This window comes from Gossypium hirsutum, chromosome D08 (assembly GCF_007990345.1).
Source record: "Gossypium hirsutum isolate 1008001.06 chromosome D08, Gossypium_hirsutum_v2.1, whole genome shotgun sequence".
Lineage (NCBI taxonomy): Eukaryota > Viridiplantae > Streptophyta > Magnoliopsida > Malvales > Malvaceae > Gossypium > Gossypium hirsutum.
This window is the reverse complement of record NC_053444.1, coordinates 68,605,030-68,621,540: the sequence shown is the minus strand read 5'-3', so window position 1 is coordinate 68,621,540 and position 16,511 is coordinate 68,605,030. Positions and strand designations below refer to the sequence as shown.

Here is a 16,511-nt window from a genome sequence, read left to right as displayed (position 1 = left end):
CTTTTATTTCAACTAGGATGTTGAAGTTTTTAAAAATATCTTTAATTTTTTTTTTATAATGCAATCAGATTATTTAATATCTCAATATTTGTTCTAGTAATGAAAATAAACTATTATAAAATTAAAAAATATATTGTGTTCTAGATAGCTAAGTTGATTTCGAGCACTAATTTATTTGAATTTATTTTTTTTAATTAATAACATTATTATTTGGTTTTAAATTAAGAAAAAATAAATATAAAATAATAAATAGTTTTTAATATTAAAATTAAAATTTTTAATTAAAAGTTAATTCGATAATTGTAATGCATTAAAATCGTAATTAATTTTATCTATTATTAGTCTGCATCCAAATTAAATCAAAATCTAATTTTAAAATACTTTTTTATTTACATAAATTTTCAAAATAAAATTGCTTTACTTTTATTCAAATCCATAATAAGTGTTAATAGTAATATCTTAAATTATACTTTTATTATAATTTAAATTATTCAATTTAATCAATAATAAATATCTTATTATTTTAAATTATTTTTATTTAAATCGATATTAGTTCTATTATCAAATGACAAAAACACAAAATAGATACAAACACACAAAAAAACGTAATATACAAAGAGGGTGGTATTACATGAAACATTTATTCTATAATAAAAAAATAACATTATTATTTAATATATTAATAAATCATTAATTTATTCGTTGATTTTGTAGAGATTAAAAAAATTAAGATTGAAGAGTAAAATGTATAAATTTGCAGTATATCCGTACTTTGAACATTGTAAAGATATATTTTTTAATATATATAATTACTCAATTATGATTTGAAATTCTTTTTGTTTTTTTAATATTATATAAAAATTATTTTATAATAATTACGAAATAAAATTATTTAATTAAATAATAAAACATAAACACGTATTTTCACGCACAACGCATGTGATACCAAAAACTAATAGATAAAAATAGCCATGTTTTAATGTACATTTAAAATATTAAAATTACAATTTTTATCATAAAATTGAAAGTTCAAAAATCAATGGAGTCATTATTATATAGATTACGATCCAAAAGCAAATAACTTTAAATTATATATTTTTAAAAGAAATACAAAGCAAACGCAAACAGTAAAAATTATTAGTTTAATTTTGGGTAAATTGTATTAGTAGTCACCTAACTAATCGTAAATTTCCTTTTTATTTCTCAACTATGAAATGTTACAAAATGTTCACTCAAATATTCAATTTTACCTTCTTTGGTCACCAACAACTAATTGTGGCATCTTTTAAAATTGTCATATTAGCAACTTTAACTTTCAACATTTATAAATAACGAGTGAAGTCTTGATTCTAAACAAATTTAACTCTCAACATTCACACAATGTTTTTTTTTTTGTAGTTTTGCCTTTCTTTGTGACATTGAGGATTAATTTTAAAAGAATGAAAAAAATAAATATTATTATCTTGGATTTTAGGGTATTTCAATTTTTTGCATATTTTCAATCAAAATTATTTGATAATTTTTTTTTTAGCTTTTTAGGTGGAAGGGTCACAAAAAAAAAGGAAAGCTGCAAAAAATAACAAATTACACAATGTGCAATTGTTGAGGGTTATATTTTTTAGAATCAAAACTAAATTGACATAATGTATAAATGTTGAAGGTTAAAGTTGGTATTATGTCAATTTTAAAAAGTTGCTACCATTAGCCAGTTGGTACTAAAAAAGAAAAAATTAAATAGTTGGATGATTATTTGTAACTTTCTGATACTCAGTGACAAAAAATAAATTTACTAATAATTAAATAATTATTTTATAACTTTTTATAGTTAGATGAACAAAAACTGAATCCTCAACCTTATAAGCCATGTAACATCACTATATATGTTTGTTAAAAAGGACCAAAGAAAATTAATAAGTTGTACAATACAAAAAGGGAAAAATGCATAGCCTTGCCAAATTGCCTATATTATTTGTTTCTAGAGGCATAATGATGTTAAGCACTCATTTATACAATTTTCTTTTTTTTTCATTTTGGAATTTAATTTCAAATTTTAATTAAATTGTTTTTTGAGACATAAAAGATTCAAGTGTATTTTATTTTTTCTTTTACATAATATTTAAAACTACTAATAATCCATTTCCAACTCATAAATAGGAGAATAATGCGTTTCAGTGTACTCGAATCAACATCTTCCTGCATTGATAATAATACTCATGCCAACTGAGTTAAAACTCAACCAACGCGTATACTTTGTTGTTAACAAAGATAATTTTTTTAAAAAAAATTATGAACTTTTTCTACCTAAGAAAATAGATTTTAATTAAAATTTAAAAGTCAAAAAGAAAAGTAATAAATAAACATTATAGACTAACCTAACCAAAAGGATGCTCGAAATTCACCCTAATAAATTATGCCAAGAAGCAATAATTTCATCTTTTCTTTTTGCAATTAATTTGTACTTAACAATTTTTCTAGATAATAAAAGGATTCAATATTAAAGCTAAATAGAAAACCCCTAGCTATATATGTAGGGGAGATTTTCTTATAAGAAATATTTTTAAAATTTATTTGTTAAAAAAAAAGCAAAGAATATTGTAAAATTTTAATTTAAAATTTAAGGATCTAGTATTTCTGTCAAAAGTTGTTAAAAATTAAAATGTTCATTTTAAACATGATACTGTAAAGTAAAAAAAATGCATCTAAATAATGTTTAAATTTATTAATAGCATGATATTTTAGTAATAATATAAAATAATTTATTGTAATTTATTATTAATATTTTGATATATGAAATATAATTTGTAAATATTTGAAAGTAATTAGTATTAATTATTTATAAAATTTAATTTGAATATATAATTTATATTTTAAATATTAAAATATAGCCATTACAAATTCAAATATATTATATCCCATATAAATATTAAATAAAATACACTAGATTTATAAATAAATGTTAAAAATGTCACTTGATTTCAAAAGTATTTTTCCCAAAAACAAAAGCAAAGACTTAAAAAAAAAACAATTTTTAACATTTTGATACATGCACAAATGTGGTGAAATTAATTAGATTCCAATCATCAAAACTGCCAATTTTCAGGCTTGGCAAATTAGCAGACTTGCGACAACTTTTTGGATGGGATCCTGTCATTTTTGGGTTGAGATATCTCACAGCATTTGAAGATCTATCTCTTAGCTTCAAAACACATTTTGAATCACTCGATTTTGAGTTCGGGAGCTCAAGTTATGATCGTTTTAGTAAAGAATGTGCGAGCAGAATTTCTGAACGGGATTACGACGGGAATTACGAATTTCGGGCTTTTAGTTCGAGTTTAAATCATATTGAGTTCGGATTTTAGACTTAATTTTTATTATATATGAGCTCAATATTATATTTGTCTGATCTTATTATTTTATTATTTTATTCCAAATTTTTTATAATTATTAAGTATTTTAAGTTATTTAGGAGCTTTATGTTGTTTAGATTAAATTAGAGTTCTAGTATATTTAAGAGTTTTATTTAGATTTATTTAGCTAGCCTATATATAGGCTTTTGCATCGTACACAATTCATTCAATATTTCATTATTATTCTATTTCTCTTTTGAATTTATAAATTTTCTCTGAGTTTTTCTTTTTAAGAATTTCTCTTGAGTTTATTTCAGAAGAGTTTTAACAATCTTTTTAAATTGTGAGGATCATCTTCAAACTTTTTTTTTGCCAAGGTTTCTATCTTGGAGGGGAAATTAGAGCTGCTTGAAAGAGGTTGTGGATTCTTCATGTTTCCAAGGCTTCTTAGGACTTCTATACGCCACGTTCTATCTTTCCATTTATCTTCTTTATTCGCTTCATTAATCTTTGATTTATTATTTTATTTTAGTTACTTATTTTAATTTTTTATCTAACTTTGATTCAATTTCGTTTCAGGTTGTGTCAAAATTCAAATTCCATTCCGAACATCTAGAGCCCTAAGTCAAATCCGTAACTTTAACAAACTTTACAACATTCATTCATCTCATCCTTTATCACATTGAAAATGTATCAATTAAATAATGTAATTAACTATTTTCGTCTTCCAACATTAAAGTATTGACATGGTCGTGAACTATTGCTTAATCAACCATTCTAATGTCTGACATATGTCATCTATTTCTTAACAAACCAATGAGCCAAAAGTTCAATACAATTGACTAATAACCGAAACTTCGAGAGAACTCGATATAAATGAATAAGAACCAAATTTTCGATGAAGAACACAATGAAACCCTAAAAGTCAATAAACTTAAAGTCCGAAACAACAACATAGAAGAATCCAACACTTGATTCAAGCCTCCACCGAATGGGATTCATTATTCTAATGATAAATAAATTTTGATTTTTCATTTTTTTTTAACGATTACGAAATTTTTTAACATATACCAATATCAAGATTTCAATTTTTAAAACAAAAACACTATAATTTTTAATAAATAATAAATATTTGTGTGTGCGTTCAAAGCATACAATAGAATTTTTCGTATTTCTTTGAAGAGTTTTTTTTTTTCTTTTTTCGAGAAAGAATATTAAGGGCAAACTCTCCTTTAAGTTATGTTTCTGGATATTCACATGCTTCATGTTTTATAGGTTTTATTCATTATTTATGTTGTAGTTAATTTTATTTAAAACAATGCTAAGATTTGACCGCTTGATATATTGTGATTGCGTGTTTATACGTAAATTTTGATTTAACGTGTAATTTATTGTATGAGTTTCGATTTGGTGCAATTACGTATATAATTATACATTTATCTTTATATTAGATCAATATAATTATCTGTTTATGCAATATATCAATATAAAATGATCTAATTCGATAATGTTGTTGATGGTTTATAAAATTGAATCAAACTAAAATTTCATGTATAAAATTACACAAAATTAAAATTAATGTATGATATTACAATCAAAGTTTATGTATAGTTTTGATATTCCCTATCTATAAATTGTATAGTTTTGATATTCCCTATCTATAAATTGAAGATCTTTTGAAGTATAATATTTTATGTTTATTAATAATGTATATTATTAAATATATAATATTTATGTATATGTGGTTCTTCATTTATATATAATAAATATTGAATATTTTATTTAAATGTAATATTTAATGTATTGTTAGTAATATAAGATTTATGTATCGTCAGTGAATAATAATGACACCCCATCATTGAGTAAATAAAAAAATCGTGTAATTATAAAAATATATATTAATAATTTTACTTAAATGTATTTAATATCAATTATAATTAATATATATTATCTCTCGAATTTAGAATTTAAGGTTCGAGGTTTAAGTTCTAAAGTTGAGAGATGAAAAAATATAATAATTATATTTAAATGTATTTAAATAAAAATATTGATATTTATTCATAATTCTTTTCTTATTTTTTATTTAGGTAATGATAAGATATAATGTTATCATCTAACGATAATGTATAGAACTTCGACGCGTCAAATATATATATGTGTGAATATGACCATACCTGATAATATTCAAAGTATTTGATTGAACGGTTCCATCATACATCTAGATGATCTGACTTTAAATATTATAATCTTTTTTTTCCATATTTATTTTTACACTTTATGAAGAGATTCACCAATGAGCAATTTTAAGTAATTATACACTAAATTTCAAAATACATTTCTATAAAACTTTTATGATTTCTATTAAAAGAAACTTTAAAGGGTAAACAATACAATGTGAGTATATAAATCAATATATATATATACACCATAGATTTAAAAAACTAAAATTTAAATATTATGAATAAAAATTAATACCAAAAAAGCTTCTAACTTTTAAATTTAATTGGAATTTGATTTTAACTCAAATTTTAAACAAAGCTAAATAAATTAAATAAATATGTTTTTGTAATATATTTGTCTGCATTGCATTCAAAATTAAGATTAAAAATATTGTTTTAAAATTTAAAATTTAATTCATGTATTTTTTATTTTCAATAATTCAGTTTATCTACTTTTTTAAATTTCAGGTTCTATTATTAATATTGTTAAATTTGTTGGTGTGATATTAAAAAAAAACTCACTTAATAGTCATATAATTAAAATATGACATTGTAATTAATGAATTGAGGTGAGACCATAAAATTATTTTATATTTATTAATAATGTATAGTATTACATATATAATAGTTATGTATGCGTAGGTTCTCCGTTCATATATAATAAATATTAATAAATTTAATTAAATATTAATATCTCTTCTCTCGAATTTGGAATTTAGGGTTTAAGGTTTGAAATCTAAAGCGTTGAGATGAAAAAATACAATAATAATTGTATTTGAATAAAATTATTAATATTAATGCATAAGTCATTCCTCTTTCTCTATATTTTATTTAGTCAACAATAAGATGTTATGTTATTGTTTAACGACAACGTATAAAACTCATACGCATAAATTATTATATATATATATGGAATACAACTGTGTCTAGTTGTATTCAAAATATGACATTGTGTCAAAACTTGTTTGAATAGTTCCGTGACTTCCGTCTTTTATTTAAATTCTAGATCAATTATTTACATATATATATATGGAATACAACTGTGTCTGGTTGTATTCAAAGTAGGACATTGTGTCAAAACGTGTTTGAATAGTTCCGTGACTTCCGTCATTTATTTAAAATCTAAATGAATTATTATTATATATATGGAATACAACTATGCTTAGTTATATTCAAAGTATGACATTGTGTCAAAACTTGTTTGAATAGTTCCGTGACTTCCGTCTTTTATTTAAAATCTAGATCAATTATTTACATATATATGGAATACAACTGTGTCTGGTTGTATTCAAAGTACGACATTGTGTCAAAACTTGTTTGAATAGTTCCGTGACTTCCGTCATTTATTTAAAATCTAGATGAATTATTATTATATATATGGAATACAACTATGCTTAGTTATATTCAAAATGCGACAATATTGTGTCAAAACTTGTTTGAAAAGTTCCGTAATTTTCGTCTTTTTATTTAGAATTTAGACAATTTGAGTTTAAATCTTTTCATCTATTTTCCTTCTCTTTTTTCCTCTACCAATATAAAATATTATAATAATAGAAAATGTGATGTAATATTTATATATTACGAGTAGTTTTACTCATTAAAAAAAGTAATTATACATTAAATTTCAAATATATATTTCTATTAAAATAAAATTTAAAGATAAATAAAATAATTATACAATGTCAATGTATAAATATTAGATAAAATAAGGTTCGAATTTAAATATTCTGAATAAAAAATAATACTGAAAAAGCTTGTTACCTTTAAATTTAATTAAAAATTGGTTTAACTCTAAATTTAAACAAAGCTAAATAAATATGATTTTTTATAATATATTTATCTGGATTGTATTCAAAATCAAGATTAAATTACAAAATCCTAGAAATAGAAATAAAAAAAATTAAATTACAAATTTATGAAAAGGAAAGGACTTATGGTATATTTTATAGGGACTCATCTGCTGCATATTTTCAAAGATGTTCCTCTCTCATTTTCTTACACACTTGATTCCCACCCTGTCCACCCTTTGACTGCCATCTTTAATGACTTTCTCTTTCAATCTCTGGATTATTCATTTTATTCTATGGGTAAATTACGCCTAAGGTCCTTAAATTATTAATAAATTTTAATTTTAATCCTTCAATTTTAAAAAATTATAGAATAATCATTAATTCATATGTCAAATGAAAAATATAGAATTTTTAATCATTTGCACGCTTACTTCCCTTAAAAAAATTTTCTTTTTTAATTTATTTTTTTAATAAAATAATTTTAAATTTCACGAATTTTTTTCTCTAATCTCCAATAAAAACTATCAAATAAACTTAAATTGAATATATATTCTTCAATATTTTTTTTTACTTATGTCAATCCATTATAATCCATTATCGTTAATCAAACGTTTAAAAATAAAAAAATTAATAATTCAATGAATTAAAAAAATTTTGAATAATTTTTTTGAATAATTTGTTTCATAATTTTTTAAAGTTTCGGTCATAACTTTCTCATAATTTAGTCACTTAAAAAACACCTACGCTCGATTTTCTTAGCTTTTCCCTCCCAAATATTTTTCCCGGAAAATCCCCATTTTTAACTCCAAAAACCCTTCTGCTGGCGAGAAAAAGCTGAGTACATCAAACTCTGCTTCAAACATTCATCACTCTTTGAAATTTTTGAAGAACAAATAAAAGAAAAACTTCTTGAAAACAGCTTTTAATTTACATTATACTAAATGATTTTGCATTACAGGAACATACCAAAAAAAAGCTATGAAATTTTACAATCTGATCATCTAAATAAAAATAATATTTATATATTTTCAGATATTTTCCTCTCCTTTTTCTTAGTGAGAAGAAGATAAAACCCAGAAATGGCTTCAAAATGAATCCAGAAATATAATGGAAAAAAATTAAATATTTCAGTTCACCAAATCCGAAACCCAATCCAAATTCGGATCTCCAGAACCCTGACCCTGATTACCCCTTCCCAAACAATTCTCTTTACTCAATTTCTCAAATAATTTTGCACGTAAATCCCTTCCGGATTCAACTCTTTCCATGGCTGGTTCTTCTTCTTCACACCATTTTTCAAATAAATCCAAGTATCCACCGATCCCATGACGGGTCAAGTTCTGGGTCGGAGTGTTGGGAAGGCTACAAAATCCGGGAAGGATCATTGAATCTCTGGGTGACCCGAACATGGAAGGAGAAGGTGATGAACAAAGACCATTAGGCATGGACTTAACTTTCCCAAGCTGTAAATTCCTTAACATATCGTTAATGGAAGACGAACCGAGTGACCGACTCAATGAGTCGGATATAGGTGAAACCGGCGGTGATGACTCGGTCCGTGGGCTTATAAGAGGAGAGCCAGAACCGGCGGAGCTCACGACCCTAAGCTGGTCTAGACTATGAGCAAAGAAACAAACCTTACGCTTACAGCCTGGTCCATCTTTACACAGTTCGGTCCGGTAACGAGCTGGGTGGAGCCAACATTCGAAAACGCCGTGAGCGAACTCACAACCGTCGCCTTTCCGGCAGTTCCCTTTCCTGAAATCAGCACAAGCAGTGCCGGAGTAATGATACTTCCTCGGATCCCTCCGGCGAGCTTTCTCGCCGGGATGTGCGTACGGACACTCGGTCCAGTCATGGGCTCGGCCACGTGGACACTTCCGGATTTTGAACTCGAACATCCTGAAATGATCGCACGAGTAAGCGTCGACCGGAGAATCCGGGTTTTCGAGAACCGGAAGATCGGAATCCGGGTAGAGAACGTCCGGTTCGTTCGACGGCAAGTAACGTTGTAACGCTGCTAACGCTTCATGGAGATGAACCGGGTTGCCGCCGTTGTTGTTGAAGTGACTGTCGGTTGCATTGTAGTTGAGTGGAGAGTAAATCTCGGCCGTTTGATCATCGTCAAGGTTAGGCCATGGTGGAATATGGACAGTCGGATTAAGACGGTGAGTTTCTCCGACCATCATAATTTTCGGCTTGTGATTTGTGTACACACAATTACCGGCAAGGTGGTGTGTTTTATAAGCAGAGAAGATGGTAATGAAAGTAAGTGGCGAATTAACCATGGTTAGGTTCGTTTTAACCCTGGTTAATTAAAAATCTAGTAGCTGTATTTGGATTAGGGTTAATATAATATTTGATACTAAAGCTTGGCTTCAATATTCAATTTAGTACAGACGTTTGTCTTGTCTCAATTTAGTACTTGAGTTTAGCTTAGATGTTTAATTTTGATACTTGAGTTTTTCCAATTTGATACTTAAGGGGTTTTTTATCCCAAATAAGCATATGAGTTTGATTTCAATGTACAATTTCGTACTTGAACTTTTTTTTATCCTAATCAAGTACCTATGTTTTTTTTTCTTATTAGAGCAAAATATCAAACATTCATTGAGTCACGTGATGTCCTTTGGTCTAGGTACCAAATTGGAACAAAAAAACTTAGATACCAAAATAAACATTGAAGCTAAATTTATGTACAATATGATATATTATCCTTCTTTATTATGGATTAATTTTTAAAAATTCTAAAAAATTGTAATGAAGTTCTCAATATATTAATATTGTATCAGAAGTTTTTTTTCATCCATATAATGATGGATTAGGTTTTAAAGTCAACTTGAATTTTACATCGAGCATATTAGAATAATTAATAAATAGATAGCTTGAATGTGATTTGTTATGAAATATACGCTGTCATTAAAATTTAAGAGGATTATTTCATTTTTAGACATTAGGTCTAAGTTATTCATATGATAGGTGTAAATATGTTTAAAATTTTATCACATATTTTAAAGCTAATGACTAAATTGAGGGAAATAATTGATTGATATAATACTAACTGAGAACGCAAGAGATAAATATCAAATTATACATAAATTATTGTCGATATGCAATATGCACTAACTTTGATTTTTGGCAATTATATACGTAAAATTGTGATTTGATTTAATTTTCAAAAACCGCTAATAGTATTATCAGCATAGCATCATTTTATGATTGCGTATAGTAAAAATCAATAATGATACATGTCTAACATGTAAATAAGTAGATCTGTTTATTTATTTTGTTGAAATATGTATTGTTTTTTTTAATGTATACACTTGAACATTAATGGAGTGTAGTATTAAGTTTTGAGAGGCTTAATTTTAATTTTTAGAAAATTTGAGGGATCTAATTAAAAATTTTAAATTTTTTGAAAATGATTAATGAGAAGTTTTGAAAATTTTAGAGAACCAAAATAAAAAAATTATGAAATTGGTTTTATCTAATCAAAATTTTTATATCAAATTGAAAAATTGGTCAATATTAATGTATAAATTTGATATTTATCCATCAATTGCAACATTTTGAAGTTTTGAACTAATTTAAAATTTATCATAATTCGAGGACATGTGATGGAATTAACCCTTCTATTACGGATTATTAATTATTTACATATTTTATATGTTACCCACCTTCGCAGCGGTAAATAATAATTTAGGTGGGGTAGTGTTGCTGTTACGGAATTGTTATTTAAGCAGATCTGAAAATGCTCGTGAAATCGCCACGTGTTGGCCCAAATACAATAGCATCGAGACAATTGTGTTTTCAATGCAACGTGGGTGATCAATGAGAAAGCTTTGGAAATAGTAGCGTGACAAAGCTGTCAGGTTATCGAGTGTTTGGAATAATTAACCCCGCTAATGTTCCAAAGGCGGTGAAGCTTCAGATTAATACATATATATATAATCATTTTTTAAATTTTTTTCATTTTCTTAAAGTACAATTTTAACAAATATAAATTTATAATTTAATAAATTATAAAAAGTAAAATTACAATTATCCATTTTGGACCAAAGCCCCCGTTTGCCTCCCTTTACATTCGCTCTTGGTTAGTGGTGGAGCCATGATATAAATTTCAGTACAAATTAAAATTAGAAGTGTTAGTATTTTAACATAATAATTAATTTAAACATATAAATAATATATTAAAAAAATAGTATTCCAACAATTAAGATAAAATAGCTATTATTTGACTCGCTTAACTATTTTTTATTTTGTTTTCACAAGAATACTAATTGATTCACAAGCTATCGTTTAACATAATTTTAAACAAAGTGATCAATATTTTCTGTCTCCCCTTCACTTTGGAAACATCAACTTCTTAATAAATTAATATAACTAGGAAACATCAACTTCTTAAAGAGAGTTGAAGAACTAATACTTTTTTTTTTTTGCAGTATAGGGATAATAACGAGGAGTTTTTTTTGTGCTTTTATTTTACAACTTATTAATAAATTAATGCTTTGGTGGTTCAATTTTAAAAATTATAAATTAATAATTAAATTATTTAAAATTTTTAGTTTAAATTACTAAACTATTAAAATTATTGTTGTATGATATTCTCTATTCAAACCATCTGCATCAATTGAAAACTCTCATTTATTTCTCTTTTATTCTATAGTTTAATTTTTTTTTAAAAAAATTTTGAACGTTATGAATTTATAAACTAAAATCTAAATAGATTCTTCTTTCATCTTCGAATATGGACAATTAAATCGATTTAAATATAAAATATATTCTTATACTCGTTAATGAATATTTGATTTGTTGTACTGATCATTACCTTGTTGTTTAAAACTTGTTAACCAAACATTAAAAGAAACTTTAATTTATAACGATTAATATTGTAGCTTAATAATTGAGTATTATTATAAATAAATCATTGCAATATATGTAAAATAATTTAAAATATAAAAAATTACTAATATATATTAATATGTAAAAACAAATTTTTCGAAAAATATTTTCAGAAAATATTTTACACAGATTCAATCAAACACCAGAAAATATTTTCTAGTAAATCATTTTACAGAAAAGTAAAACATTTTCCAAAAATCATTTTACGGAAAACATTTTACTGGCAATCAAGCAGACCCTTAATATGTTATATGACTATATAAAAAAATTCAATAAATAAAAAAAATCAAATTATTAAATATTAAATTAAAATAATATAAATATATATTTAAAAAAATTTTAAAAATTCAAAAATAATATAGGTGAGCCTAAAATGGGCTTGGTTAATTTTTTTGCAAATAAGGGCGGACTTAGGCAGTCATAAAAATATTAATATCATGCTTAGGCCCGACCCATGAACACCTCTAGTTGCGACAATGTCGGTTGTCAATACGTTGTAATATTTTATCGATGCTGAAGCTAAAGCCTTTATTATGTTGATGAAGCTTGTTATTTGTTAGTGATAAATGGTGCTTGTTGTTTTTCTCTTTTACCTAGATTGTATGGTCTTATTCATGAAATTCATGAAACAATGAATATTGCCTTTAAAAAAGGGTGTAATGTCAAATTTAATCCTCAACATTTAACTTTTTTTGTCGACTTGACCTTTTTCAAAGCTAAATTTAACTATTAACTTTTTAGAAAATAAAATTTCATTTTTAATGGAAATGCTAACTAAACATTAATTTTTTAATGTTATTAGCATGACAACCCGTATGGCAATCTGTATGGCAACTCATGTATACTTTATGCTGGCATGATATTATGTTTTATTTGCAACAACAACGAATAATTGTAAAATTAAAAAAAAAACTTAATATAAAAAAAGTAAAAATAGTTAAAATAGTGATTTAGAGTTTTCATTTTATTTTTCGGCTACAAAACGTTTTAAGTAAAAATTACCATATTTTATAAATTTCTATTTTTAAATTTTTTTATTTTTTAAATTTTCAATTAAACACATTTATTTTTAAGAAAACAAAAATATTAATATTTGAATTTCGTGTGCTGGCTTAACGACTATGGTGTTCATTTCCTCAGGTGTGTTCTAAGTTTAAGTTGCGCTAGTTGTATTGCTATTAAAGTTTTACCCTCTTATTGTTAAAAATAATTATTAATATATTCTCGAAATCAAATAAAGTATGGGTTTTTTTTTTGTTTATGTATTTTTTTAAAATTTTAAATTTGTTTTAATTTTCAATCAAACATGTTTGATGTTTTTAGTTTTAAGTAAACAAAAATGTCTCATACGTCCTAAAAGCCAAACGGAATATAAATTTCTTTTCTTTTCTTTTTATAAAATTTTAAATGTTGTCACATATCCTGTTTTTTATTCGAAAAATAATTTATTTATTTTATTACACCCTCAAAAAATAGGGTAAATTACCAAAAAAACTCTCTTTTTTTCAAAATTTATCGAAATGGGCCATTTATGTGATCATTAATCATTTAAAAATAATTAAAATCATTTTTTAACGAAAATCATCACTAAAATATTATTTTTTAATGATAACGAGATAGTAACTTGTATGGTAGTTCAAGTATACTTCATATTGACATGACAATATTTATTTTATATGTCACGTCAATAAATAATTAAAAATTATTAATATCTAAATAATATAGATATTTAAAAATATAAAAAATCATAAAATTCAAAATAATTAGCATGGAGTATATTTAGATTGTCATGTAAGATGCAATATTTAAAAAATGCACATGATTATATTTGAACATAAAACACGATAGTTTTTAATATTTTAATCTTACCATTTCAATTAAAGGTGCATTAGTTTCATGGAAAATGACTTACCGAAAATATTTTCCACATTTTCATGTGTTTGTTTTATTAAAAACAACCCAGTCAACGAAAAATCACTTATAGGTCAACGAAAAATGAATTATTTTAATATTTTATAGATTGTCATGCAAGCTATCACGTTTAAAATTTTAATATTTTAGTTAGTATTCTCGTTTAAAAATATAATTTTGACTATTTTCAAAAGGTTGATGGTCAATTTTGACTATTTTTTAAAAAATCGAAGGTCAAATTTAACTAAAATAAAATAAAGATCAAATTGACAAAAAATATAAACGTTAAGGCTAAATTTGACATTATATTATAGTAAAATTAAAACAACTTTTTAGGTCAATTTTTTAACTGATAATTATATATTAAATTATAATTATAATTATCACAAATTTTTTTCATATTTTATATTCAGAGCTTTATCCAATAATGGTTTTATTTTAAACTAGTATAATTTTTTAATTAATAATTTTAAATTAAATTAATTTTAATTTTAATTTTAAATTTAATTTAATAATTTTCATACTTTCTAAATTTATACTTTTATATATATTATATGGATTATAGATTATAAATAACATCAAATAGAATTTATTATTAAAAAATAATTATATTTTAAATAAATAATCTTCGATATTATGATAACAATAATGAAGGGATCCCAAAATTCGTATAAATTAAATGAATCCAAACATAAATAAGTAAATAAATTACTTTCGTCAATTCATTTATTTTCTTAGAAAAAGAAAACGGTACTACACGTGGCGGAATTCAGAGACAGAAAAGCCTGTCGGGACCCGACAAATAACGGCGTACGAGGAAAACGACATATTTTTATTCTATCTCTCCCCCCGATTTGTACGGGCGATCTCAACTAAATATGATTTGGCTATGACCGTATACGTGGCGTCACTGTTGTCCACATATTTTGGAGGTAAACAGCGCCACGACATTAATGAAACGACTCGTGGCATAATCTGGTCTCACCTCTCTGCCTCGAGATTTGTGTGACAATGACGTTTCTGGCTTACTTTTATTTTAATATTACATTTATTTTTTGGTTAAAATTTTCTGTTAGTCCTTGTATTTGTATATAATTTGATATTCAGTCCTTTATTTTAAAAATTAAGGGTAAAACTGCACTCAATATGACTAAACTATTAGTAAGTTTATGTTTTAATCACTAAACTTCAAAAAGTCACTAAATTATTCAAAATTTTTTTATTAAAGTCATTGTGTTGTTAAAACTATTATTGTTCGGTCTTCTTTGTTCGCATTCTCTTCTATAGTTCATTTTTTATAAAACAACTTTGAACGTCTTATATTTGCAAATCAAAATTAAAATAGCTTTTTTCTTCGATCTTTGATACTAACCGTTAAAATTGATTTAGATCTAAAGTATGTTCTTCTATTGATCGATAGGAATTGATCTATCGTACCAATCGCCAAATTGTCGCTTGGAGCTCACTAGCCGAACTTAAAAAAAAAATTAACTTCCCTGTGACTAAAACAATAACTTTCAAATGGTTCGCTATCCATTTTGTAAAATTTTAAGGTTAAATGACCAATAAATAAACCTACTAATAGTTTAGTGGCATTGGTATAGTTTACTCTAAAAAACAAGTCCTCTAACCTTTATGATTTAATAATCTCTGCCCAATTGTTAACATTGTTTGTATTTTTTTATCAAAATTATCAACTTGGCACAATGATTCGTGTTTAATCTGGGTTTTAGTGTTATTTGGTAAAATTTATTTATTAATAGTATTACGTTAGGATTTTTATGGTTCTATAGAATAAATTTAGTATTAATTGTGAATTCGTTTAATTTTATATTTATTTTTATTAAATAAGGTATGATTACTGTGTTTTTTATTTGTATTTCAGAGTCTATTTTATACAAGTTGACAATGAAATTTCATTAAATTAACCTTGAATTGAATAATAAAAATTGACCTCGTTACTTTATCAAAATTTTTAATTTTCGTCAAATACATATACTATATTAGACAAGTAAAATATAAATAACATATTAAAAAATAATATCAAACTCGAGTACTAAATAATGTATTAAGTTTTTGTTATATTCAATTGGGTTTGGTAATTAATTTCACTGTTTGATATAAAGTATGATGTAAATGCTTTAGCAAATCTTATGGAGTTGTTGCTTTAGAAAAAATATTATTTAATTCTTGTGGATATATATTAATTTTAGATTTTGGTTTTTTTGGACGTTATATTGGTATTTGGTAAAATTAAAACTTTCATAAATATTCTAAATATATATATATTAAAATTTCAAGTAAATAAAAAAATAATTAATAAAACTCGTATATGTTATTTT

At 24.6% G+C, this 16,511-nt stretch overlaps 1 protein-coding gene across 1 annotated transcript; it reads right to left on the bottom strand.

Annotated features, from left to right (window-relative positions):
* Positions 1-8,265: 8,265 nt before the first annotated feature.
* On the bottom strand, positions 8,266-9,681 carry LOC107932796 (zinc finger CCCH domain-containing protein 20). The gene has a single exon (XM_041099020.1). The coding sequence runs from the start codon at positions 9,642-9,644 to the stop codon at positions 8,484-8,486; it is 1,161 nt and encodes a 386-aa protein (XP_040954954.1). The 5' UTR covers positions 9,645-9,681; the 3' UTR covers positions 8,266-8,483.
* Between the last annotated feature and the right edge of the window lie 6,830 nt (positions 9,682-16,511).